Below are 27665 nucleotides of genomic sequence, written 5' to 3'. Positions count from 1 at the left end.
ATCACACTTGAGCTGGGAACAGCTTTCATCGTGATGAACGACATGCAAGAACATGAAATCGGATGGTGGTCGATCAACAAAAGAATGTGCAGGTTGAGGATCAACGATCGATCAACGGCGCTGATGATGACAAAGATGCAACTGGAAAGCAAGTAGGCCTGCCACCCAAGCTTCCACGTCAAGATCATCATGGGATATTAAAACGCCAAGATGAGGAATTGAGATGGACTATTGGGAAGATCAGTGCTCTCCGACTGGCGAACATGAATGTCCTATGCTTAATTGGTTTGCCGTCTCCAAGAATATGGCCATTCGCAGCACCTACTTCCAAGATAACCTCCCGTACTAATATAACTGGCGATCACTACTGCAAACGGACCCGAATCGATTAGGTATTGATTGATGGATTGCACATCATCGACATAATCAACGTCAGAATCTATCGTGGTGCTAACATTTACTCTACCCTCTACATGATAATAAGAAAACTGCGCTACAAACTCCCTGTCATTAACTACGAACGGTACCGACGCCTGCCTCAACATGACCTTCAGCGACTGAAGTAGAAGGATGTCGCCACAGCATCGCTCCGCATCTCGAGCAGTTGTTACCAGAATTGGGTTTGCTGGATGAAACCCATCTTGGTTGTTCTACTACAGTAAAAGTAGCTAGGTGGAATCATTGTGCGTTAGTCCTTAGGGTCCACGGCTTTTGTATACCAACTCGTAAAACGATAATGATTGACATTTTAACTAAAGACTGGTTGGATAATGTAGGAGTATATGTGACACTGTCCACGTATGCAGTATACACTGTGAGATGGTTTATACTAGCGAGCTAGATTGTCATTGATTTAACCACATGAAATCCTAAAACTACGCATATGTTACTGATAAGTTCAAATGAGCATTTCAATTCACATTTAACGTTTTTTTAAGGCTGATTATGTTGTTCATTGAGTTTGAGCTGATAGTTTTATTGATCTCTTGGTAAAATCCATTCTAGGGAAATATGTGCTTTATCAAAAACAATTAAGTCAGTTCTCTTATAAGATATCACACACTTTTCTTTCACCACTGTTTCCCAATTGTTTCTCATCGAATGAGGCTGACTTTTTTTTATTTGAAAACAAGTCGTAATGTTACCTTATTACGAAAAAAAAGGAATTGGTCGGTCTATGAACTAAGATTAGAATAATGTGAGTAGCAGGGTCTGGTAGAAAACTTAACTGAATATGCATACATATTTTATAACAATTTTAATCTTATTATGGTCTAACATCATCATGTAATATTTTCATCTCTGAACCAAAGTCCTAATTCACTTCTTTAAAACATGAAGCTTTTCAACATCATATAGGTGCAGAAAAAATATATGTTTTTATTTTCAATCGATAAAAAATATAGCAAAAAAAATAACAAAATATATAGAAAATCCATCTCAAATCATGCGGAATAATTTTTTTCTCCCACGACGAATATTTTTGACCCCATACAAACTTTTTCTTGTCTCACTTAGATCTTTCAAATGACATATGGGTCATCTGTGTACATTCCGGGCCCAGATTTGCCCAATCTCCTTTAGCAACATTTATTGGCCATGGTTTAAAAAAAGCCAGTCACTGTTTAGAGAACCATTATTTGTGCTTGATTTCTGTCTATTTCCCACGCCTAGTGCGTCAACCTTACTGTTCTCATGGTCAGAACCAGAATTACTTAGCATCTTCATCGCGTGAGGAAGTGATTCTTTGTTCTGAACCACAAAAATGAATTCATTGTTTTGCTAAGGTAGAAACGATTTATTTTTTTGTTAGGAAATTTGACTTTTTAATGCAGGTACAGAAATAGTTTTCCTCCTGTTCTGATTTGAATATAGTGCTCAGTAGCATCCGAATGAATGAAAAGCAACAATTTGTTTGATTTGAGATTTGTACAAAACCCCTTGCGTTCATTGGAACGTGATTTGGGATTGCAAATCTCATAGCTTCCTGGTTCAATTGATTACTTTGTTTGAAAAAAATCTGATTGCATGCTGAAACGATTAAGGCATTTATATTTACGGTGCCTTCATTGGCCTTTACCTACAAATCGCACAAATCCAATCCAAGCTGATGAGCACGACTATACTCTATAAGGAACCGCTTTTTATAGAACGTTGCTGTGAGATTATCATTCAAAAGTATTTATAGTGTGAGACTGCAAATGAGATGTTAGTCACCTTTCTTATGTTAGGTTTTCGCTAAAAGTGTCAGACTGGGTTGCATAGAGTTGTCAGTGCAACGATCTATGTTCTTTTTTGAGGTCTGCACTAAAGTGAAATATATCTACATGTATAGGGGAAATGATTCAGAATGCACTGTTCCAGTTTTTTTTTGTTATTCACAGGGTTATAAGCCGCATTTGAAATAACTTTTCATTTAATGAGCTTGGATAGAAAATTGTACAACGAATGTTTTAAACGCTCAGATGGATTTTGTTGTAGAAAAAATAGCAAAAATGTGTCTATGTATGTGATCAAATGCGTATCTGTATGTTCAAAGTTTCTCTTTTGTTCACAATAGTTTTTTGATTGCAGGGAAAGTTGTTGTTTTTAAAATTATTAATATTCGCATCACTATTTTACACTTGGATTTAAAGTTTATCGTTTTCTCAAAACCGGACCGGTTTTTGCTGTTTTCCTCAAATGATGACGAACAGCAATAATTGAAATAAAAAATACTCAGCAGATCGAGTTGATACGGCATAGGGAAATTAATTGCGAGTCTGGTATAAACGTTACGTTCAATCTGATACTTAGCACGAGGGATCAGTTTGGCACTATGGGATTCCCCTAGGTAGGTAGAGTTATGTAAACGTATTGCATACTATTTTAGTGGATTTACACTGCTTAGCCTTTCCTTTTTCATTGTCGGTGACGTTGTTGCTGATAAGTAATCTATCAAATACAACGTCTAGTATACGGTTCATACTTGCTTGGTATACTTAACCTTCAGAACCATAACACAGAGAAACAAAAATGACATTCTTGCGTGTCTCAAGGATTAAATTATGTGTCTCAAGTAGATTTGGGGTTACTGAATCTGATGCCGTCCTCAGATATCTAGGTTCCAACACGTCACAATTTTGAGTTACAGGTCGCCAAAGTTATATAAAACACAGGTTTCATTGATGTTCACATCAAATTTAAAGTATGATTTATCAAACTTTTTAGTGATCTAATCCACCAATCATACAGAATTGCACTTCAACTTTCATTTAAGATATTATTTGATTCAAATTGCACGATTAAACATAGATTAAATCGACTTTTTCAACAGGCTTTCAGTCCCCATAAAACAATTTCGTCTCTAAATGATCAAAAACTAACTCTTGGAAATCGAAAATATTATGAACTTTGTGAATAAACATTGTTTAACACATGGAATTTGAATTCTGTGGCAAATCAAGAAAATAAATTGCCTTACAAACTGGTAAACTTTCATGAAATTTCACTAGAATCGTCAAAATCTGCATTTTTAACAGCCAATATCTCAAAAACTAGACGTGGTATGATATTTTTTGAAACGGCAATGTATTAAGCAAATTTCTAATAATCATTGATTATGACAACCTTCAAAAATCGCTGGTAAAATGAAGAGTCCTTATGCGGATAACATGAATAAGATGTTGGTGATAAAATGATCATCATAAAAAATACTTGAGCAAGTCTTTTTTTGTTCATACACTAAACATGGTTGCAATAACAAACAAATGAAGGGGGAATCTCTGAATTCACAACTTCCTTCCAAAAAAGTGGGATTTAAAACTGTCACTAAACGTGGCAAGAATGGAAGAAAGGACGTTTCTCCGGAATGCGAACTTTCTTCCAAGGGTGAAATGAATAATGTTGATAATTGCATCGAAATGAGCAATCAATTCGATGCTCTAGACAAATATTCCGAACACCAAATCGAAGCAGCCTCTAGCCCAGGCTCTTTGATTCAAGTGAGGAAGCAAAGAGTGCCGCCTATTGTGGTCAGTTCTTCCGAATTTGGGGGATTTATGCAGGAGATCTTGAATTCCATTAAGGGAATCAAGGTTTCCTTCCAACTCTTCAAAATCAATCATCAGATAATTGTTGCCAAGTTTAGTCGTCTCGGTTTCTCCGGATCTTTTATTGATTGGCTGAAATCCTACTTGAGTGGTAGGAAAATGCCCATCAAAATTGGAGATTGCACTTCGCCATACTTTATTGTTACCTCTGGAGTGCCACAAGGTAGTCATTTAGGGCCATTCATTTTTTTAGTGTACCTCAATGATGTACATTCGCTGCTTAAGTCGTTCAAGCTTTCATTTGCCGATGATTTTAAGCTGTATTGTATCGTCGACGATGTCAACAAAGCTTGTTTCCTTCAATCCCAGCTTGACGCGTTTACAGTTTGGTGTAAAACGAACCGCATGGAGCTAAATGCAGACAAATGCTTAGTAATATCATTTTCCCGCAAACGCTCTACGTTTAATTTTGACTACAAGATTGGAAGTACTGTCCTTAGGAGAGAATCGGTGGTTAAAGATCTGGGTGTGTTATTGGACTCTAAGTTGTCCTTCAAAGATCACATTGCTTTCGTAGCCTCCAAAGCATCTAAAACACTCGGTTTCATATTTCGTGTTGCAAAGCAGTTTAAAAACATTCAATGTTTAAAGTCTTTGTTTTGTTCGCTAGTGAGGTCAATATTAGAATACTCGTCAGTAGTCTGGGCGCCCTATTATCAAAACAGTATTTCTCGCATAGAGGCAATTCAGCGCAGATTTGTACGCTTTGCCCTGCGCCATCTGCCATGGAACAACCCAACTAACTTACCCATTTACGAAGACCGTTGTAAACTGATTGGTTTGGAGTTGTTAAGCGTCCGCCGTGAAATTTCAAAATCTTTGTTTGTATCAGATCTTTTGCAATTGAAAATTGATTGTCCACATTTGCTGTCGCTTCTAAATTTCAACGTACCTCATCGTCCTCTTCGTTCTAGTACTTTCATATTTCTCCATGATGCTCGTACTAATTACGGATATAACGAACCGTTTTCCGCTATGTGTCGTTCCTTCAATCGTTGCTCACATGAATTCGATTTTCATATCCCCCGTACTACGCTCCGAACGAAATTCTCTCAGATTATTTCAGAGTCTCATCAAAATTCTCGTTGAACTCTTTTTAAGGCTAGCAAATTAAATCGTTTTTATGTTATTTTTAAGAAAATAAGTGTATAGTATTAAGTTAAATTGTATCATTTGGATTGTATGTTTTTCTGTTGGTACTAAAAGATGAGGAGGTTTTGCGCCCATTTGAGATAGAGCTGAGGTGCTCAACTCAAACGGGCTTTTCCCTGCTCCAAATAAAGAATAAAGAATAAAGAAACTCTTAAGGATCGCGAACTTCTTCTCAAACATCTTGAAGAGAAGAAGCACACATTTTTTACTTATGACGACAAAACTGAACGTTTGTTCAAAGTTGTCTTGAATGGTCTCTCAAGTGACTATAAGTCACCTGAGGAGATCAAAAATGGAATAAATGATTTACTTGGATGTTCCTTAGTCCAAGTAATCATTATGAAAAAGAGAACCCAATCAGGCATTGTTCGGAAAGGGCTTTCTCAAGAATATTATTTAGTTCACTTTAACAAAAAAGAACTAAATAATATTAAAGCTCTAGAAAAAGCAAAATTTATGTTCGACGTCAGTGTGACATGGGAACATTTCCAGAAACCTTTAGGAAATTTCCAGAACCCCACTCAGTGCCGTCGGTGCCAAAAGTGGGGTCATGGTACAAAACATTGTCGCATGGATGCTAAATGCATGATTTGCGGAGGTTCTTCTCACGCCAAGGACGTCTGTCCAGTGAAGGAAGATACCACCAAGTTTATAAGCTCGAATTGCGGGACCAATCATAAGCCAAATTTTGAGGATTGCCCTTCACGCAGGAGAGTCGTCGAGGCTCGTGCCAGGCAGATGAAAGATAATATCCGTTACGATAACGGTCGTTTCCGGAATTTCCCTGGTAGAGTATCGAACAATGCTCATTTTTCAGTTAACGATCGCTTGATTAGGAATCATACCCATCAGGAAGATCATACTCATGCTCATTCACAAGCTAATTTTAATCGGTCGGGTAGCCGTTCGAATCTTTTAATTTCGAATGTTCGAATCCACGGTAAATCCTTTGCCGATATCTTAGCAGACAATTTGAACTCTTCCCCTATTCGTACTATGAGTACCCATTATACTTGTTTCAAATCATATGGAAAAAACCCTACCGCCAGGTAACATCTACTCCGCCTCTTCGTCTATCGATAATTCTAACCGAAAATCATCAAATGTACCCACTTCAAGTGATATGTCTGTCTCTGATTTTAATTTTCTAACTGAACAATTGAATATAATGATTGATGCAATGTTCAAAGCCGCTACTATGACTGAAGCTGTCCAAGTTGGTGTAAAATTTACAAATCAAATTGTTATTGGATTACGTTTTTCTAATGGATCCAAATAATAATTTAAATATTTTAAATTGGAATGCTCGTTCTCTGAATGGTAAAAAGGACGAGCTGTTTAAATTTCTTACAGCTAATAACGTGCATATAGCAGTTATTACTGAAACGTATTTGAAACCTGGATCTAAACTTAAAAGAGATCCTAACTTTTTTGTTTATCGTAATGATCGACTTGATGGGGCATGTGGGGGAGTTGCAATCATCATTCATAGGCATATAAAACATCAACTGTTTTCGTCATTTGCATCTAAAGTTTTTGAAACTTTCGGTGTTTCAGTTGAAACACAGCTTGGTAAATATATTTTCATAGCTTGTACAGTCACCCCACGCAGTTGAATCACCCACAATTTATGAATCAGCTGACTTCAAAAGACAAAATTATTATCAAACTAGTCACAAAACATCACAGAATTATTTTAACTGATAAGAAACTATGTGTAAAAAAAATTCTGTGATGTTTTGTGACAAGTTTGATAATGATTTTGTCTTTTGAAATCAGCTGATTCATAAATTGTGGGTGATTCAACTGCGTGGGGTCACTGTACACACTTAGCTCTTACGTAGAATTTCACCGTAATCTCAACAGCTGAACAGTTCGGTGAAATAAAACACCGTAGTTCCGTCGAAATTTTACGGACTACGGTGATTTTTCACCGAATACTGTAAAAATTTACCGTACTCCGTCAATTTATTTCACCGAACTGTTCAGCTGTTGAGATTTTACAGGAATCCGTAAAATAATTTAAGTGTGTAAATATACTTTTATAGCTGCCTATCTGACTTTTCAATGCTCTGGACAGCAAGTTAATTTGCTCCAAACTGACTAGCGAAAATTGACTCGCAATAAGTCATTTTTTTGTTATTGGTGACTTTAATGCCAAACATCGGTCATGGAATAATTCTTAAAGTAATTCAAACGGCAGAATTTTATTTGATGAGTTCTCTTCAGGATATTTCTCAATTCAATACCCTGATAGCCCTACATGTTTTTCCTATTCTAGAAATCCATCTACGATTGATTTGGTCTTAACCGGCTCTAGTCATCTTTGTAGCCAACTGATTACTCATGCTGATTTTGATTCTGATCATGTCCCTGTTACATTTCAAATATCCCATGAAGCGATACTTAATCCTATCAGCTCCACTTTCAATTATTTTCGAGACGACTGGAATATATATGAAACACATATTGACTATAATCTTGATGTTAACATTTCTTTACAAACAAAACTTGATATTGACAATGCTCTTGAAACTTTAACAAATTCCATTGTTAAAGCCAGGAGCATTGCAATTCCAAAATGTGAAGTAAAATATTTGAATCCGTGATTATAGACGATGATCTAAAACTCTTGATCCGTCTTAAAAACGTGAGGAGAAGGCAATTTCAACGCACTCGTGATCCTGATATGAAATTATATGGCAGGATTTGCAGAAAGAAAAAAAAAACGTTTTGCACACGGCGTGTATATGGGAAAGGTTTATCACAAAAAACTAGGCATCGCTAAATCTTCCACCATTCGAAAATATAGGTTTTTAGCTTTCATTTGACGTGTTCCCCAAAAAAATCCACCGAGGGATCCCGAACATTTTTTTTTTTTAATTTTTGTTCTTTAGGGTACATTATTTTTAAATGTAATCGATGAAAGACAGTTTTGTTGGTCTTAAGCTCGATGAAAGTTTCAGTTCCATATGAGAGTTCATAAATTAAATATACATACATATATATTAGGTTTCATTTAGTTAAAAACATAACTGTCCTATGTGATTTTGAGGATTTAATGAGCGATTGGACACTTATTTGATTAGATATGTTGGGAGTTCGACTGTTCACTTATTCGTACTGTGGAAGTATATCGAACCGAGCACTGTTTACTTTCATGGTTAGAATACATTGAATTTCTTCTTCTTCTGCCAGGCATTACACCTCTGCTGGAATATAGCCTGCTTCCTAGTTTAGAGTTCGTTGAGTAATTAGTTATTAATTTAGAAATTTCATCGCCAATCAACCGTAATTATTATGAGGTTCGTTGATAGTAGAATGGATCAACATTACAACAGCCTACGAAAGTAAATGGAATATGGTTAAATGCCCTATACTCCAAGCCTTAGCAAAGAGCTTAAAAAATCTACATTAGGCATATTTTTGAGGTACCCGGAGGAAGTGACAACCCAAAGACTTTTTTAATAGTATTGAAATTATTTTGATGTTTTTAACATAAAATTTAAAAATTTAACAAGAATGAAGTGGAAGATATTTCCTGTAACATCAAACCATAAAACATAATTCCTCCGTGAAAGTGGTTTTCTGACAAGCATAACAACAATAACATAATTTTCACAATTACTGCAGTAATGAAAACACGCAAGCTGCTTTCAAACAAGAAAGTTTTACCATTTTCAACACTTGCTCCACGGATTTGTGTAACTGCAATTTACAGTAGATTTTTGAGACTTTTTTTAGACCCTTAAGACCCTTAGATTTCAATATATAACCTTTCCATTCGTGTGCACATCAATTGGACTTATTTGCAGTTTATTTGGACTTTTTCATGAAATCAACATCAATCACGTGTGGCTGCTTTTATTGGTCGTAGTAAAATGAGCTCCATGCAGTATGCAGTTTACATTACCTTTTGGAACTTTTTAGGGGGTTTTGCGATGAAATCAGTACAAGAATCTGTCTTGAGCTCGCCAATAGTCCAAGATTTTCTAGCATACACTTTGCTTTTCAAATAGCTCCATAATCTAAAGTCAGGAGGAGCCAAATTAAGATCTCCAAAATCAAATCATATGTCCCTTTTTCATATCAGATGTCCATGGAATTTCCGTTGCTGAGACATAATGAACAAACTTCCCAATATATCGAATTCCATCGACTGTTTCGTACTGCTTGAAAATAAAAATATGACTCAATGATTCTTTTGGTGGCATTTTTGCTTATTTATGAAGTCAGATGGTGCCTGTTGACTACGGAGTTGTGTTTGATCCTTCGACCTTGACGCTTGCTCTTGCGGGGGCCGGTGATGAGGGCAGGATCAAACATGTCGCGCGTCGATCGAGTAAAGTGAAAAAGTGCCGCTTTCGATTAGTTCTTTTTGATCTTCCGACGTTGACGCTTGCTCCTGGGCAGTGCGTCAAGAAAGCCCGAGCAGTCGTCAGTTGTTTTCCCTCACGGGTTGCACGCCTATTTTCTCTGAGTGCTTTCATATAGCCTATTAAACGAGTGAAGTTCAAAGAGGATTGTTGCTGCTCAAGGATGACGGATCAATTGGTGAGCTCGTTTTATGCTACTGTTTCTAATCTATAAAATATGTATGATTGCACCCTTAATCGTTACAACGGTGAGACGTAAATATGATTTTTCAAAAAAATATGAATGGTTCGTCACTGTGAGTGTCGACATAAACTCTGATTCATAAATTATTTATGTCTTAATTTTTTTTTTTATTCAAAACACTTTTTTCTTTTTACCTTTATTTTTGTAATTAAAAAAAAAAACTTTGAATGGTTCGACACTTCAAGTGTAGACTTCCAAAAGGTTCACTTTATTCAACAAACTTTGAAACGTTCGTCACATCAAGTGTCGGCATATTTTTTCTCTACAAAGATGTTGTTCATATCAAATGAAAATATTATATTTACATATAAGCATGTTTATATGTCACAAATAATTATTTATCATGGTCTAATCGCTTATCAAAGTGAATCCTGTGACCCAACGATCCTTCCCATTAACAAAAATCCCTCCCAGTAACCTTTGTGGAGATGCAGAGGCAAACACGGTCTCCAAATAGCAAAGATTACACACTAACATTCCTTCCCTCAATCCCACCTGACTGCAAGGACGTGGCCGGCGCCGTTATTGACCATGTATAAATAGAGGCACTGAATTATGCACACTGAAGAAGATTATGGCCAATCCCAGCCGAACTTCTAGTTGATTCTTTGTGCATTTTCACTGACTTCGGTCAATCACGGAATAGCAACCATTGATATGTGTAGTCAGTCTAAGCTAAGCTAAGCTAAGCTTTATGAAGTCAGATGGTGCCTGTTGACTACGATATTTTCAAGGATATAACAGTTGAGTTCACACAACTGCAAGACTAAATAGTTCAAAGAGTTACGATTTTGGCATGTTGTCTCGGTGTAAAGTTATGCATGATTAAAAGTGTACTGAAATGACGTTTCCAAAACATGTCAAACTAAATCAATCGATTAATAAATGTCAAAGTTATTCAATATTCACACACCGTCATACAAAATGGCGCATCCTGTATGCTATCACAAAGTGACTGATCCACTAGATATTAAAAATATTTGGAATTGAAAATTTTATTGGAAAATTTTTCTGGATTACTTATATGTTCCACTTATCCCGTCTATCTTCTAGCACATCAACTGCCCCTCTAGGTATACTTGTACCATGTTCTATGTAAACCTTATAGACCGCGGGACTAATATGCATAGAACGGCAGTCAACCATTAAACTAAATAAAAAAAACACAGTTTTCAACAGACTAAAGGATTTATCTTTTATCCCTTATTATCTCACTACCAAACTATTTAATCAAGCATATTTGGATATCATATTGATTGTGAAAAAGATGAAAATATTTAAACAACAGCAAGTGTTATTGATTTGTACAAATGGTTTAAAAGAGATCTTTTTCGTATCAATCGTGTTCAGCTTGAATTTGTACGGAATTTAACACTGAAATATGTAGTTGAAGAAAAAGCTACGTTAAATTTTTATGAATTATGTTATTTTTTTCAGGATTCGATCTCAACGATCGAGAATATTTTTCTTACATACAATATAAAAAAAACATTAATGAACGATTGGCGAATCAAATACTTAGTTAATGAGTAAACGAAGAACTCTTTTCTGAGAAGCTGTCTTTGTTTCAATTGGGGTGTAATTCCAGACAGAAGAAAAAGAAAATTCATCTATTCTAAACATGAAACGAATCAGTTATACACTAAAATCAAATACACAATTAAATCAGAATGCCGATCTCAGCTGTGTGAATCTCGGTTAAAGGTCGTTTGCTGACATCTTAGTAAAAGTGAGGTTTGATGACGCACCAAAAGGTGCTGTTTTAAGTCAACTTTTTTTTTTGCTGACATATTAGTTAAAATTAATTTGCTGGCCGCGCAACTGTGCGGATCTCGGTAAAAAAAATAATAAAAATTAGTTGAACTCAACTGAGTGTGTCCTTCACTGAGCTTGAGCTTGAGCTTGAGCTTGATTGGCCGCCCGTGGATGCACTCCAGTATCGCCAGATCAGCTGCACTTACACAAGGAACCAACCGAATGACTGCTTGGGACTAACAGGCATCCTCAGTGTATAAGTGCTGGTGATCTTCTATTTTTAGGCAACAATGGCACCTGCCACGTCAGAATGCTGACCAATGAGGGGAAGGGGGAGGAATTGATGATGCATTGAACTGACTCCCACGTAGACCGTATATTCCACTGCATCCACGTCAGTTCATGCGGGAGTGTATGGATTGGGGGAAAGGCATGGCAGATAGGTTTGCTTTTGTGGTTAGCAGACTGCCTATGTATCAGGCGTAAGAAAGGCGTGCGCGTGGAAGTAGGAAGCGTTAGGGAAACGGTTTCTTGTCCGTCTCTGGTTCTAGCGTTTGCTATGAACGAATAGTTTTAGTGTGATATATTTAGAATGGAAGATAGAAGCAAGTGAGAGATATACAACTACAAAGTACGAGGAAAGGGACGGGCCTGGGATTGAACCCATGACCTTCTGCATATGAAGCAGAAGCGGTAGCCATCAGACCACCAACCCCGTCAACTGAGTGTGTCCTTCACTGTACGAATAAGTGTCCTATAGCATATTAAATCCACAAGATCACATAGGATAGTTATGTCCATTACAACATTTAATCTTATATATCTTTTTTATATCAACTTTCATTTGAAGTTTGGGCTACCATAGAGCTTGAGAGAAAAAACTGCAATTTATCATGATTATATTTGAAAATGGTGTACTTCAAGGAACAAAAATTTAAAATAAAAAAAAATGTTCGGGATCCCTCGGTGGATTTTTTTTGGGGAACACGTCAAATGAAAGCTAAAAACCTATATTTTCGAATGGTGAAAGATTTAGCGATGCCTATTTTTTTGTGATAATATTGTTCTACCAGACACGCCGTGTGCACAATTAAGAAACAAAAATTTTGAAAATAAGATTTCTTAATTGGACCTTGGCTCTAAACCCTTTTGGAAAATATCTAAAATTTTGAAAAAAAACCTCAGAAGCCAATATCGACATTGAAAGAGGAAAACAAATTATTACTAACTAATTACGAAAAAGCTCAAAAACTTGCTATGCAGTTTGAAGGTGCGCACAATTTTAATTTAGGGCTTACTAGTCCAATTGAAATTCAAGTTACTCAGGACCTCAAAAATATTCTCAATCAAGAGAACGTTTTCGAAAATGCCTGTGAGACTGATTTGGAAGAAGTGAGAACTATTATTAAAAAATCAAAAATATGATAGCTTCTGGCGATGCTAGAATTTTCTATTTTCAATTAGCATATTTTCCTGACAAATGGAAATATGCTAAGGTTGTTCCAGTTTTAAAACCAGGCAAAAATCCTGCAGAAGCTTCTAGCTGTCGTCCAATCAGTTTGCTTTTCTCCATCTGTAAACTTTTTGAAAATGATATTTTGAACAGAATGATGGTCCACATCAACGAAAGTTCAATTTTTGCCAATGAACAGTTCGAATTCCGCCATGGACATTCGACCACTCATCAACTTTTAAGTGTAACAAATTTGATCCGTTCCAACAAATCTGAAGACTATTCTACTGGTCTTGCTCTTCTAGACATAGAAAAAGCATTCGACAGTGTTTGGCATGAAGGTTTGATTGTAAAATTAAAAAACTTTAATTTTCCAACATACATTGTTAGAATAATTCAAAGTTATCTGTCAAATCGTACGCTTCAGGTTAATTATCAGAACTCCAGATCTGAAAGACTTCCTGTAAGAGCTGGTATTCTCCAAGGCAGCATTTTGGGACCAATTTTATACAATATTTTCACATCTGACTTACCTGAGTTACCTCAGGGATTACAATAATCCTTGTTTGCGGATGATACAGGCCTCTCCGCCAAAGGATGAAGTCTGCGTGTCATCTGTAGTCGATTGCAAAAAAGTCTGGATATTTTTTCTTCATACTTGCAAAAATGGAAGATTTCTCCTAATGCTTCCAAAACTCAACTAATAATATTCCCACATAAACCAAAAGCTCTTTATTTGAAACCTTCAAGTAGGCATGTTGTCACGATGAGAGGGGTTCCAATAAATTGGTCATGTATGTTGTATGCTGTATGGACTAGCTGTTGTAATACCAGGAAGAAAGCTCTGCAGAGAATTCAAAATAAAATTTTGAAAATGATTCTGAAGCTTCCTCCCTGGTATAGTACCAATGAATTACATAGAATATCCAATGTTGAAACATTGGAACAAATGTCAAATAAAATCATTTATTATTTCAGGCAATAATCGTTACAATCTTCTTTTGCCACGATTAATGCGTTATATGTTTCAGTTAAGTTAGGTTAAGTAAATTTGAAGCGTTTTTTTTTTTCTCTTATAAGCAGGTGAAATCAACTCACCTGTGAAAAAATCGGCAAATGAAATGTAATATGTTGTTAACAAAATGTTAATAAAATCTTAAATTTGTTTTATCTAATTAGAATGATAGTGTTGTCTAATACCACAGAACACCTAGATATAAGAAATGAATGTAATGTTTGGAATGATACTAATAAAAAAAACAAACACTTTTTTAAAGTTTCTATCGCAATGCTGGAAAAATATCTTCAAAAGATTGCGAATCTTTGGAAACAATCTTAGAGGCGACGTCTGATTTTACATCATATCATTACAATATCCACGTTATTGAAAAACTACAAGACCCGGGCTAAAAGTTAGATCAGTTCTAACATTTGAACTAGATTTTCTATGATATTGGGTTTCATTACAATTGACCTCAACATCAACACAAACACTCTAAATTATGCTCTAAATCGTCCGTGCAGGATAAAAAAAAATATTCGAAGTTTTTGTTTTTCATCCATAATAAGCTCGATGTTCGGGCCCAGATAGCCGTAGCGGTAAACGCGCAGCTATTCAGCAAGACCAAGCTGAGGGTCGTGGGTTCGAATCCCACCGGTCGAGGATCTTTTCGGGTTGGAAATTTTCTCGACTTCTCAGGGCATAGAGTATCTTCGTACCTCCACACTATGGAGTATCTTCGTACCGGCACACGATACGTAATGCCAGAAAGGAAGGAAAGAAGAAAGCTCGATGTTCATTTTGCCACCCATGTTCATTTTTCCACCAGAACCTTCAAAATAAAAACGAAAAAATCTCATCTGCTACAGTGCCACCTACCATGCTGCTTCGAATTACCGGAAGCTTCGAAAGCCGGACACTAGCCTTCTTAATGGTATTGTTACATTAAATCCCGATTTGTTTTGTCTTTCATCCATTATCATAACGTCTTCTAAGTGCTGCATAAGAAAAAGTTGACGAAATAATAGTTTTTTGTGTGAATTAGAGTAAAGTGGGGCAAAAGTTCGAATGGGGTAAGAGTTTCTTTTTAAGATTTCTAGCTCAATTCAAAACAAATCTTATAAATGTCACGGTGGTTCGAATGCTATTCAAGTAAGAGACTTTCAATCCAAATATCATAAAAATCGATTGAGATTTGGAAATGTTATGGCTATTTGTTGTTTTTCGACGTGAATATTGTAATTTTTGGTCAAACTTTCGTTGCATGGAACCAATTGAAGATAAAATCTTTTTCAATATTTTATGTAAGGGCGTTTCTAGACCTATCATAAGGTTGCTTTGAAGTGTATTAGTTTTTGCATAAATGTTTGAAAACAATTTTTGGCCCATAGTGGGGCAAAAGTTCGAATCAGCGGGGCAAAAGTTCGACCTATGTATAAAAACACGGAAAAATTTGCAAATTGCCTAAAATCCACATATTATCTTCAAACTTAGTTAATTCAGTCTGATCGTGTGAAAACTGTCATAAAAATTTTACATTTCTATTTAGTTTTGCGAAAAACTGGTATTTTTGAGTATATTACAATTACAAACCGGCTTATTTTGAGTATTTTTTTGATGAAAATTTAGTGTATATTTTTCGTCAAACTTAAGTTTACGGCTGGTGTAAAGTATGCCTGTCATAAAAGAATCGATATTTTGTGTTTTAGCCAGCGAACTTTTGCCCCACACTAGATTTGAACTCTTGCCCCACCGGTGGGGCAAAAGTTCGAATAAGACAATCAATTTTGAAACTGTTATAACTAAAAATGGGTAAATATTTTGACACAAGTTTGTTCAGCAAAATTATAGCCAATGTGTTGAAGGTTCACTGTATGGTATTTGTTTTGTTTTAACTGCTATTTTTTCTGGAAACTTTGATTATACCACTAAGGTCGAACTTTTGCCCCACCTTACTCTACGGCTGGTATCCGGAATTCGAAGCGGCCGGGCAATTCGAATCAACACGGTATAGCCCCCTACCTCTTAGAGTTGTCACAGTTGCTTTAGGAGACTAAATAAAAACAAAAATGGAGAGTGTTGTTTGAGTTTTTTTGCAGTTTGATCAATCTGGGCCATTCTAATACATACGCCATACTATTTTGGTCGCTTACAGGAAAAATCTAATAAACGTGTCAATACGAATTCTATTAAAACTACTTGAATCTCCATAACACGTTTGAGAAAGGGCGTCATGATGTCATGAATAAAATCTTCTACCAATCTACTGTCGTCAGAAGTGATTAAAGCTGTGTTTCATCCGGCATTAGCCCACAGTGCAGCTGAGTATCAACCGGCGTCTAGTGGGGGCACGTTTATTTATTTTCCAAGCCGGCTTGTTGTTTATGCTGTATGGACGGCTTGAATCGAGTCTTTAGTCTCGGAAGTAAAGGCGTCGTAGGAGGACGCAGTTTTCGTTTCACGGCGCGTGAGCTCGTCGCGTTCTGTACGTATTCTTGTTAGCAGTTTTGCGCGCTTGCTAGTATTCCGGTGTTCCGTCTGTTGAGCGATCGATGATAGATCAAAGTTGTGTTACTTCAGCGTGGCAGTTACAGATCTCGTGCGTATGACGCGCTCATGGTGATAAATTTATGCATTTTACGATCGTTCAATCGGAAATATCTACGTATTGAAGCAGTGGCCAAGGAAGATAGCAGTGTATGTGGTAATCACTTCGAAGCTATAGTAGAATAGACTGTGTTCGTGTCTAAAACTAATTGGTGGTCAATGATAACTATGATCATGTAGTTCCGATTGGGGATGAAATCATTCATAATTTTACGCGCTCCTTGGCTAATTAGCTCGGGAACTTGATTCAGCTGCCAGCGGAAAATAGAAAGGAATTCAGTAGTGTTTGAAGAAACAAAGCAAGTATCATTCTTTCCCAGTGGCTATGCCCCAAGTGTATGGAATAGGCAGTGTTTGAAAGGCAGTGTTGTTTTGGAACAAATATGCCAGATGAGAAAAAAAAACAGAAATTATAATGGGAATAGGAGATCGCTCAACTTTTAACGACCGGCAGTCTGTTGAGAAGATTTATGAGGGTGCGCAAAACTTTGTCCCATGCAAATTTGTAACCGATTTTAAGTGGAACAATGAAACGTTGTTGGTTCCTGTAATCGGCTTAAAGTGGTGTACTCGTTTGTTTTGCACATAAATCATAAAGCGTCAAGGTTCAAAAATTGAAGTTCAATTTGAACTTATGAATGCTGCCCATTAAAAGAATTGGATCTTTTGATTTGAAATATGTACATACCGAAAACCACAAGTTAACCATCATCGAAGCGAATTTATTTTATTGCTAGTGCCAATTTGTTTTCTATTCCTTTTCATTGATTTTATTTGATTTTCAAGTGGGCTTTCAATCGATTGCAGAAGCATTCAGTGATAATTGAGCGTTACAAAAATAACATTTTTTGGTATCTTAACGTTCAACGCTCCGTCATCGTAATCATCGTCATCATCGAAACTTCAAAAGCAGTTTTTCTTTTCAAAACTAAAAATAAATCGATGAAAATGTGTTCACTGTATTTCGGTTGGAGAATAGAATTCAGTGAACACATTTTCATGTAAATTTTCTTAATTTTAAACGAAAAATTCCTTTGAAAATTTTGACATCAATGACGGAGCCTGCCCCCTTAAGGAATTAATCACAGGACTCCAGAAAATTTGGAAATGCTGAATCTGGTGCCCCTCTCAGGAATGTCCCAGAACGTCATGGCTTTGAGCTACAGTTCACCAAAGTTGTATGAAATTCCAGTTTTATTATAGCACCGTACACTGGGGGCAAATTGATCACTATTCTACAACTTTTTGTCATCTAATCCTTAGCGAAATTGACCAACATGTAACAAAATAATTTAATAATAAACCACACGAACACGTTATATGCTTCCAGTAGGCATTTTGACCTTTGAAGGAAGTAGGGGAAGACGGGGTAAGAGCGCCCGCCGGGGTATGACGGACCACCTTCAGTTTGTCATGAAAATGGCGGTTTTATTGAAAGTTCACCAAGCACTTTGCATAAACAAATGATTTTTGACATTCCAAAGCTTTTAGGGTGATACCAACATTATTATTTTCATAACAAATATCAATAACAAAGTTTTTGCTCGTAGATACTGAATTTGATCAAATTTTAACAGATGCTCACTTAAGGATTTTGGAAGGGATTTTTTGTCAAAACATAACAAATTACCCGTCTATGCTTCAACATATATGTGAAATATGCTTCAGTGAAGTGAAATATGAATTGTAAATATTTAGCTTTGAATAGAGCCTTAATTTGTGAAAATTGCGCAAGCGGGGTAAAACCGACCACTGTTGATGGGGTAAGACCGCCACCCCTAATGTTTACCAAATATAATGTCTAAACCTTTTTAAAAATTGTAATTACGTTGTACATTACTATTCAAGTAAAATAAAATATTTTTTTTTAAATACAAACTAAATTCGCATAGTTTTGAAAAATATGAGTTTCTTAAGGTAATGATAAGTATATATCTAAGTTTTTTGAATTTATTAACCCTAAAACTGATTCAATATCCACAATAATCAGTGTAGAATTCATAAAACAATATCCTTTTTAGAATATCAGGGAACTGAAAGATTTTTTTCGCAAAATTGTGAACGATAATCGAGGTGGTCGCTTTTACCCCGTGAGTGGGCGGTTTTACCCCGTCGCTTAAAATAATCGTGATAAGAAATCACTTTTTGAAGCTTCAAGAAATAAATAAATTTTTACAAATACAACATCTGTGATATTTTTTGACCATGCCCAAGGCTTCAAAAAACGACATGCTGCGTCGAAAAAGGATTTATTGATTCTTGATTTTGACATGTGAATTAAATCTTACCCCGTCTTCCCTTACCAAACTAGAACACGGACTAGCATGCAACGCCCAGTGGCATAATCGGAACACATTCCTCGCGAAAAGTTTTTCGGCTTGAAGCGGGAATTGAACCCACTCTCCCTAGTACGATACAGCTAAATGCCTGCTGACACTTACCGCACGGCCACCAATCCCACGACAATTGAGTCTCTTGATCATAAAACTGACGCCATTTAATTGACAAGTTAAACTTTGGAAACCAGCAACTTCCCTTGCACGTTATCCGAGAATAAACGGTTTTATAATTGAAAAGCTATGCTTTTTATATTGTGTGATTTAAAAAACGAGTTCGCTTGTTTAGACTTAAGCTTTCAAAACGATTTATACACTGTAATATTGCATATAAGCTTAGCACCAGTGGATTGTACTTTCCAAACAGTATTGCATGCACGCCAAACAAATGTGAATAAATCTGTGCAAAACTAACCTTATAAAAAATCAAACCATTAATTATGAATCTAGGAACTAGAAAACATACAATGTCTGTGCTGTAAACGAGATATTCGGCATCTAATCGAAGGAATTGCTATTTGATACAGACCTGATCAAATTTGTCCCACCAATAACCATTATCAATTTGACTCCAGATTACGGTTTCGATGAAGTTTCGAATAAATCGTTTTTTTTTTTTTCAATGCTGCAGTCTATATACAAAGTTTTTAATGTCTTTAACCCTCTAATACCCAAATTTTTATTTTTGATTTAAATATAATTTTAAGTTATCTAAAATCGTTCTAAACACGTTTTGGGCAATGATTTATTTTCATTCGCAAATCTATGAATTTTGGTTTTTGATTTCAATAATTTTTATTTTTGAACATCCCTATCCTTTATCATTTTTTCTTGAAGAATCTTCTAGTTACTGATTTTTGGCAATAATGAAAATTCAAGTTTTTACGGTACTTTTATTTTTATTTTGTTTTGGGGCCCAGATAGCCGTAGCGGTAAACGCGCAGCTATTCAGCATGACCATACTGAGGGTCGTGGGTTCGAATCCCGCTGGTCGAGGATCTTTTCGTAAAGGAAATTTTCTCGATTCCCAGGGCATAGAATATCCTCGTACCTGCCACACGATATACACATGCAAAAATGGTCAATCGGCAAAGAAAGCTCTCAGTTAATAACTGTGGAAGTGCTCATAAGAACACTAATCTGAGAAGCAGGCTTTGTCCCAGTTGGGACGTAACGCCAGAAAGAAGAAGAACGGTACTTTTAAAAATAATAAATTTTAAATATGTTTCTAAAAATATATTTATTTTCCGTGTTTTTAACGGAAAAACAGATTTGAAATTGTTTTTAAACCACCAAGCTCTTCTTCTGTTATAGGTTAATAGAAGAAAAATATGAAAAGTACGATTTTTATATTACACGTTAAATAAACCACAGCCATTTGTAGGTTATATAAGAATACAATTTTCCAAACAATTTTCAAAAATACAAAAAAGTTTCAAAAGTCATAAAAAAGTTTTCTCATATGCGTGTTATTGGAAATTTTTGACGCCCTTCTGTAGCACTTTTAAGTATTAAAATTTTTAAATTTTGATATGAGCCGTAACGCTTGAGCCTATTCCCACCTCCCCTATAGCGTTACGTAATTTGTGGACGGCACCTAACGTGCACTGAATACAACTTTTAGTATGCACTATTCAAAATGTTTGTACTTGACACAAGCTCGAGATTCAACGAGATTCATACTCTGTCGCTCTATTTCGATTATAACAGTGTATTGTGTCCAGTCTCGCGTCGCGTCTTGTGAGTGTCATAAACAATAAAATATTTTTTTGCCTTTTATTTAAACTACCTTCCAGTAATTAAATAACTTTCAGGAAATCAAGCTTATTTGGTTATGGCTTGAAGATTCTGTAGGATTGAGTCCGGCTTTAAAATTGACACAAACAATTTTCTGGAAGATTTTCGTTTTCGAAGCGATTTCCTAAATTTTTACAGCAATAAAACCGGACACTATTCAAGATTGATACCGTTTTGATTCATATTACGGACAGCTTTTAATTCAGGACACACTTCTTTGTATGGGAAACATTTCACACGAAATGTTTCAATTTTTGCCGTTCAAAAGTTCGCATTTTCGAAGCTTGTTTTAATAAGCATTTTTCATAAATATCCATGAAAATTTACAATGCCCAACTGTCTTAAACGTTGTTAAGTGGTTTGGAGATTTCAATCGATCATTTGACTTCTCTATTTATGATTTTCATGAGATGTCCGGAATTGGAATCAAAGTGTCCGGAAATCTAGGCAAAAGTAAGGAAGTGTCCGGAATAATAATCATGGAAAGTCCATACATGTTCATTTATATTTAAAATTATTCATGTTACGGAATCAAAATCTTCACCCACAATTCTAAAGCTAAGGGCTTTCAAAGCTCGATGACGCGGAGGAATCATACAAACTGATTTATTTTATATGTTTTTCGATAAGTAACACTTCACTGAAGCCTTAAGTGTCCGTAATATGAATCAAAACGGTATTCATGTTTGTGTTTTTCAAATAGATGCGTCTACCCAAAGTTATTAAGCAAAAGGCTCTTTCTAGTTTTTCGAAAAACGCATTTTTTACACAAATTCAACAGTAAAACAAAATGTTAATCGATGACATGTGGTTTTTTTTCGATATTAATTTGCTTAATTGTGTATAGTTTGAACAGAAATTGAAATTGTTTATTACACTCAAAATTTCTATTGACTAAAATATTACGAAAAACCATATTTTTGGACCCGTTTGCCTGTAACTCGAAATTCAAAGCGATGACATATCGTTTTTAGGACATGAAATTGATTGTGAAAGTCAAATGAACATTTTTTAGTAAAAAAAATAATTTCCAATAACACTCAAAATTTATATTACCTAGATAACCACACGTGATTCTCGAGATTTTTTGTCTGTAAATCAAAACTGAAGACTATGATATGTAGTTTTCTCGGCATAAATCTACTTGTAGAAGTCAATTTCTGCTCAAACATCTTTAATACACTCAATCAAGCTTTAAAATTTGCTTTATTGTTGAATTTGTGAAAAAATGCGTTTTTCAAAAAAACTAGGAAGTGCCTTTGCTTAATAACTTTGAGTAGACGCATCTATTTCAAAAATCCAAATATGAGCATCAATCTTGAATAGTGTCCGTTTTCATTGCTGAAAATTGTTTGAAAATCGCTTCGAAAACTAGAAAGATATGCAAGGTCAAAGTTCCGACTCTCTGAGGGGAATTGGGAGTTAGATCATTTGCGTGAAGGGCAATACAAAAGATATCTTTGGTGTGATAAACATGTGATCAACAAAAACTCGCTATGCTGAGGTAATAACAATCAGTTCTTCAACCTCGGCCGTTTTTTATTTTCAAATAAAAAGACCACAAATATTTCTTCCAACTCTGAATATTCCGATACAACCGCTTGGTCCACATTCTTAGATTACTCTCCAAGTCTATTTTATTTAATACATTTTCTGATTCTATTTTTCAACGCTTCTTAAGATATGCTAAAGCTAACCATCACTAGCAGCATTGAAAGCTATTAACCCATATCCGCCCAGCGTCCTAAAAATAGGACAGAAGCCTCGAACGCCCAGCGTCCTATAAATAGGACAGTACTTGTAGTGCAAATATCTTGAAAATAAAGAGGTTTACGAGAAAACTGTCTTCTGCAAAGTTGATCACAGGACTGCCGACTTCCACTTGGTAACTATTTTAATTCAGAATTAACTCACCAGGTGGCGCACAGACGCCAACAAAAGTTGCATATATAAGCAACATATGAAACAACTTTCCGACGTACAAATACTTGCTTCGTTTATATCTCAGTCCAGCGATGAGATAAAAAACTGGTGTCTTCGACAAAGTTGGACAACTAAATAATACCCATTTGCATAGTTTAGTTTAGTTTAGTTTAGTTTAGTTTATTTCACACATGACTTAAGACTAATGTCTTTTTCTTGCCATAACGGTTGAAACTACAAAGTTACACAATTTTAATAATAATACATACATACATACTACAAAAACTTAAAAATAATCATCTTTCGAAAAATGTAGTGCAGCCTTTCTTGAACATTGCTTTCGAACGAACACGTTTCAAATCAGGTGGAAGTGAATTCCAATATACCACACCCTTCACAAAAAACGATTCGCCATACAGTGAAATATTGTGGACAGGAACAGATAAGCTCATAGTTCGTCTTCCTTGAAGTGGTGTTAACTTAGAAAACAGATAATTAGGTGTTCTTCGGTTCAAAATCTTGTGCATAAAGAGACAAGCTCTCAAGGCGTGAAAGTTGCGGAAAGGAAAGCCTAAAAGAGATTCTTGGAGATGCCGCACTGATGTCCATCTATTTATGTCATAAACATATCTCACACAATCATTCAAAGCAACTTCAAGTTTAGATAGTAATGTCATGGTCATATTCATATAGACCACATCCGCAAAAATGAAGTGGGGCAACAATAATGATTTGAACAATTGAAGCTTCGTTTGCACTGGCATATCCATTGTCACAGCTCTCAAAGTCCTCAGACCGCTATATATTTTTCCACATTGCTGAGAAACAGTTTTATCCCACTTAAGGTTAGTTTGAAAAATCATGCCTAGATTACCACCATCGCAGGTTAGCCCAATATGGTTTCCATCAACTTTCAAGTCAGGAAAAACTAGATTGTCCTGTCTTGGTACACCAAACAGCAAGAACCTTATAAATTCGGAAAACACTCCCAAGATGGCGCTAGTGTGCAAAAACTTTATTTGCTTATATCTTAGTCCAGCGATGAGATACAAAAATGGTGTCTTCGACAAAGTTGAAAAACTCAATAATATCTATTCGCATAGAACCTTATAAATTCGGAAAACACTCCCAAGATGGCGCTAGTGAGCAAAAACTTTATTTGCTTATATCTTAGTCCAGCGATGAGATACAAAAATGATGTCTTCGACAAGTTGAAAAACTCAATAATATCTATTCGCATAGAACCTTATAAATTCGGAAAACACTCCCAAGATAGCGCTAGTGAGCAAAAACTTTATTTGCTTATATCTTAGTCCAGCGATGAGATAAAAAATTGGTGTCTTCGACAAAGTTGAAAAACTCAATAATATCTATTCGCATAGAACCTTATAAATTCGGAAAACACTCCCAAGATGGCGCTAGTGAGCAAAAACTTTATTTGCTTATATCTTAGTCCAGCGATGAGATACAAAAATGGTGTCTTCGACAAAGTGGAAAAACTCAAGAATATCTATTCGCATAGAACCTTATAAATTCGGAAAACACTCCCAAGATGGCGCTAGTATCTTAGTCCAGCGATGATATACAAAATTGGTATCTTCGACAAAGTTGAAAAACTATATGATTCCTATTTGCATAGAACCTTATAAATTCGGAAAACACTCCCAAGATGCCGCCAGTGAGCCAAAACATTTTTTGCTTATATCTTAGTCCAGCGATGATATACAAAATTGGTGTCTTCGACAAAGTTGAAAAACTCAATAATATCTATTCGCATAGAACCTTATAAATTCGGAAAACACTCCCAAGATGGCGCTAGTGAGCAAAAACTTTATTTGCTTATATCTTAGTCCAGCGATGAGATACAAAAATGGTGTCTTCGACAAAGTGGAAAAACTCAAGAATATCTATTCGCATAGAACCTTATAAATTCGGAAAACACTCCCAAGTTAGCGCTAGTGAGCAAAAACTTTATTTGCTTATATCTTAGTCCAGCGATGAGATAAAAAATTGGTGTCTTCGACAAAGTTGAAAAACTCAATAATATCTATTCGCATAGAACCTTATAAATTCGGAAAACACTCCCAAGATGGTGCTAGTGAGCAAAAACTTTATTTGCTTATATCTTAGTCCAGCGATGAGATACAAAAATGGTGTCTTCGACAAAGTGGAAAAACTCAAGAATATCTATTCGCATAGAACCTTATGAATTCGGAAAACACTCCCAAGATGGCGCTAGTATCTTAGTCCAGCGATGATATACAAAATTGGTGTCTTCGACAAAGTTGAAAAACTAAATGATTCCTATTTGCATAGAACCTTATAAATTCGGAAAACACTCCCAAGATGCCGCCAGTGAGCCAAAACATTTTTTGATTAAATCTTAGTCCAGCGATGAGATACAAAATTGGTGTCTTCGACAAAGTTGATCAACTAAATGAGACCTATTCGCCGAAAACCTTATTAGTTCGGAAAACACTCAAAAGATGTCGCTAGTGGTCGAACATTTTGATTGTTCATATCTCAGTTCAGTGATGAGATACAACATTGGTGTCTTCGACAAATGTGTTCAACTGAATGAAATCTATTCACCCCAAACTAGTTTGGAAAACATTCACTAGATGGCGCTAGTGGGCAAAGATTTTATGTTGCTAATATCTCAGTCAAGTTATTAGATACAAAGTTTGTATCTTGGACAATGTTGAACAACTAAATGAATCCTATTCGCCTAGAACCTTATTAGTTTGGAAAACACGCACAAGGTGACGCTTAGGGTGCGGCTTATTTTTCAAAAGTTCCCAAAACCAAAAATTCGTGTGCTCTACTGAATTCAAATCACATTAAAAGAGAAACCTCAAAATCTGAGCCAAAAATATTAACATTTAGAGGTGGCGCAAGCGCCTTGAAGGTGAATTTTCAAGTTATAAAAAATGACCTTCAGTGAAGCAAACATAACTTTGTTATTTTCCAACTAATTTCAAATCTTTTAGCATCATTATCTACAAAATTAAATTTATGAAAACTCTGTAGAACATCAAATTTGTCTAAAATCAAAACTAGTCATAGTTTAAAATACTTTTATACAAATTTTTACTCATTTTACTGAAAATTTCAACTTAGTTGGGCCATAACTTCTTGAATACTCAATCGATTCCGAATCTTTTTACATGTTTTTGAAGCAAATTTAGTTGTTTTCAAACTGTTCATACAACACATTTCTCCAAAAAATGGTTTTGCTTAAGTTTTTTACCAAAAATTATCCAAAAGCATGAATTTTTAATGAAAAAAATCAAATTTCTTTTGATTATTTAAGCTTTTTCGCCAGAAATTGCGTTTTTTCTATAAAACTTAAATTTAGAAAGCATCTATCCTTTATTACGAGTTGAATAGCGCATATATTTTTCAACATATGCAAACATAGTTTGGTTTCAAAATTATTTAAAAATTGTTGCAAACTCCTTCTCAAAGGTTTAACAAATGAGAAAAACCAGTTTCAGCTTTAGAGATAATATTTAACTGGCAACAATTTGAAAAATCTGGCATTTTTCGTTAAAAAATCATGTTTTTGTGCAGTTTTCGCTGAATAACTTGGTTAAGACATATTTTTAGTGAAATGTGTTGTGTGAACAGTTTAAAAACAACTAAAATAGCTCCAAAAGCATGTAAAAAGATTTGAAATCGGTTGAGTAATCATGAAGTTATGGTCGAACAAAGTTGATTTTTTTAGTAAAATGAGGAAAAGTTTGGAATAAATTACTTTTAACTAAAACTTTTTTTGACTTTAGACAAATTTGATGTTCTACAAAGTTTTTGTAAATTTAATTTTGAAAGTATTGATGCTAAAAGTTTTTAAAATCGCTTGAAAAACAACAAAGTTATGATTACTACACTGAAGGTCACTTTTTATAACTTGAAAATTCACCTTCAAGACGCCTGCGCCACCCCTAAATGTTAATATTTTTGGCTCAGATTTTGAGGATTCTCTTTCCATGTGATTTGAATTCAGTAGAGCATACGAATTTTTGGTTTTGAAAACTTTTGAAAAATAAGCCGCACCCTAGTGACGCTAGTGGTCAATTTTTTTTTTTATATCACAGTCCAGCGATGAGATTCGAAATTGGTGTCTTCGACAAAAGTGGGGATCTATTCGCCCAGAAACATAGTAGTTTGAAAAACTCTCTCAAGGTGGCGCTAGTAGACAAACATTTTATTTGCTTATTTCAGTCCAGTGATTGGATACAAAGTTAGTGACAAAGTTAGACAAAGTTAGACAAAGTTGAAGAACTAAATGAGACTTATTCGCCTGAAAACTTATTACTTCGGAAATCACCTAAATGGCACTACTGGGCACAAATTTTATTCGTTTATATATCAGTCCACTGGGTTGGTAAATGGCTGGGCATGGCGTACCATTGGTACCTCGCGTACCTGAAGGAATAAAATAGACCCCTTTGTGCGGTCCTTAGCCTCTTGCCCAGCAACTCCTATCCCTACCTCCTCGCGGTACTGGCCGGGGTACGAGTAACCTTAGGGAAGATCGGGTAACCAACCCCCGGTGGGAACTTTGGTCGTATGCTGACAGGGAAGGGGGGGTTTGCTTTTGCTTTTGCTTCTGCAAACCTTGAGCGTCTGTACTCCATGTTAGGAGCGGCTCACAACAGCGTCAGTTCCCCATGTCAGGGGCGGCTGATCATCGTCCGAGTGCCAGAGAAGGACTCTAAGCTAAACTGCGCACTATGGTCCTCCGAACATTTAGGGGGAATGGTCCTCCGGAAATCTAGGGGGTTGGTGTCAGGCCCTGCAAGTCAGCCGTAAAAAAATGAAGCAACGAATAATCAACGAGAGAATACGAACCGGGACAATCGGCGAAGACCACAGCGACGTAAAGGGACTAGCGATTGGAAGCTCGGTACGTGGAACTGTAAATCTCT

General features: G+C 35.8%; 2 protein-coding genes across 14 annotated transcripts in view; one reads left to right on the top strand and one right to left on the bottom strand.

The window, feature by feature from the left end:
• The window catches only part of LOC5579261, a 241587-nt gene that overhangs the window by 52551 nt on the left and 161371 nt on the right, over positions 1–27665 (bottom strand). The gene's annotated exons all lie outside the window — the stretch shown is intronic.
• The window catches only part of LOC5576866, a 94694-nt gene continuing 83497 nt past the window's right edge, over positions 16469–27665 (top strand). The window contains exon 1 of one of the 7 annotated variants that reach the window (XM_021852726.1): positions 16469–16775. In XM_021852726.1, coding sequence (XP_021708418.1) covers positions 16771–16775 — 5 coding nt within the window. In that variant the 5' untranslated portion in view covers positions 16469–16770. Of the gene's footprint in view, positions 16776–16850; positions 16978–27665 lie in introns of those variants that run through there. The other 6 variants (XM_021852710.1, XM_021852703.1, XM_021852732.1 and 3 more) reach the window with 6 other exon arrangements.

The sequence above is a fragment of the Aedes aegypti genome, chromosome 1, assembly GCF_002204515.2.
Source record: "Aedes aegypti strain LVP_AGWG chromosome 1, AaegL5.0 Primary Assembly, whole genome shotgun sequence".
Lineage (NCBI taxonomy): Eukaryota > Metazoa > Arthropoda > Insecta > Diptera > Culicidae > Aedes > Aedes aegypti.
Note: the sequence above shows the minus strand (reverse complement) of the source record. Positions and strands in the feature narration are given on the sequence as shown.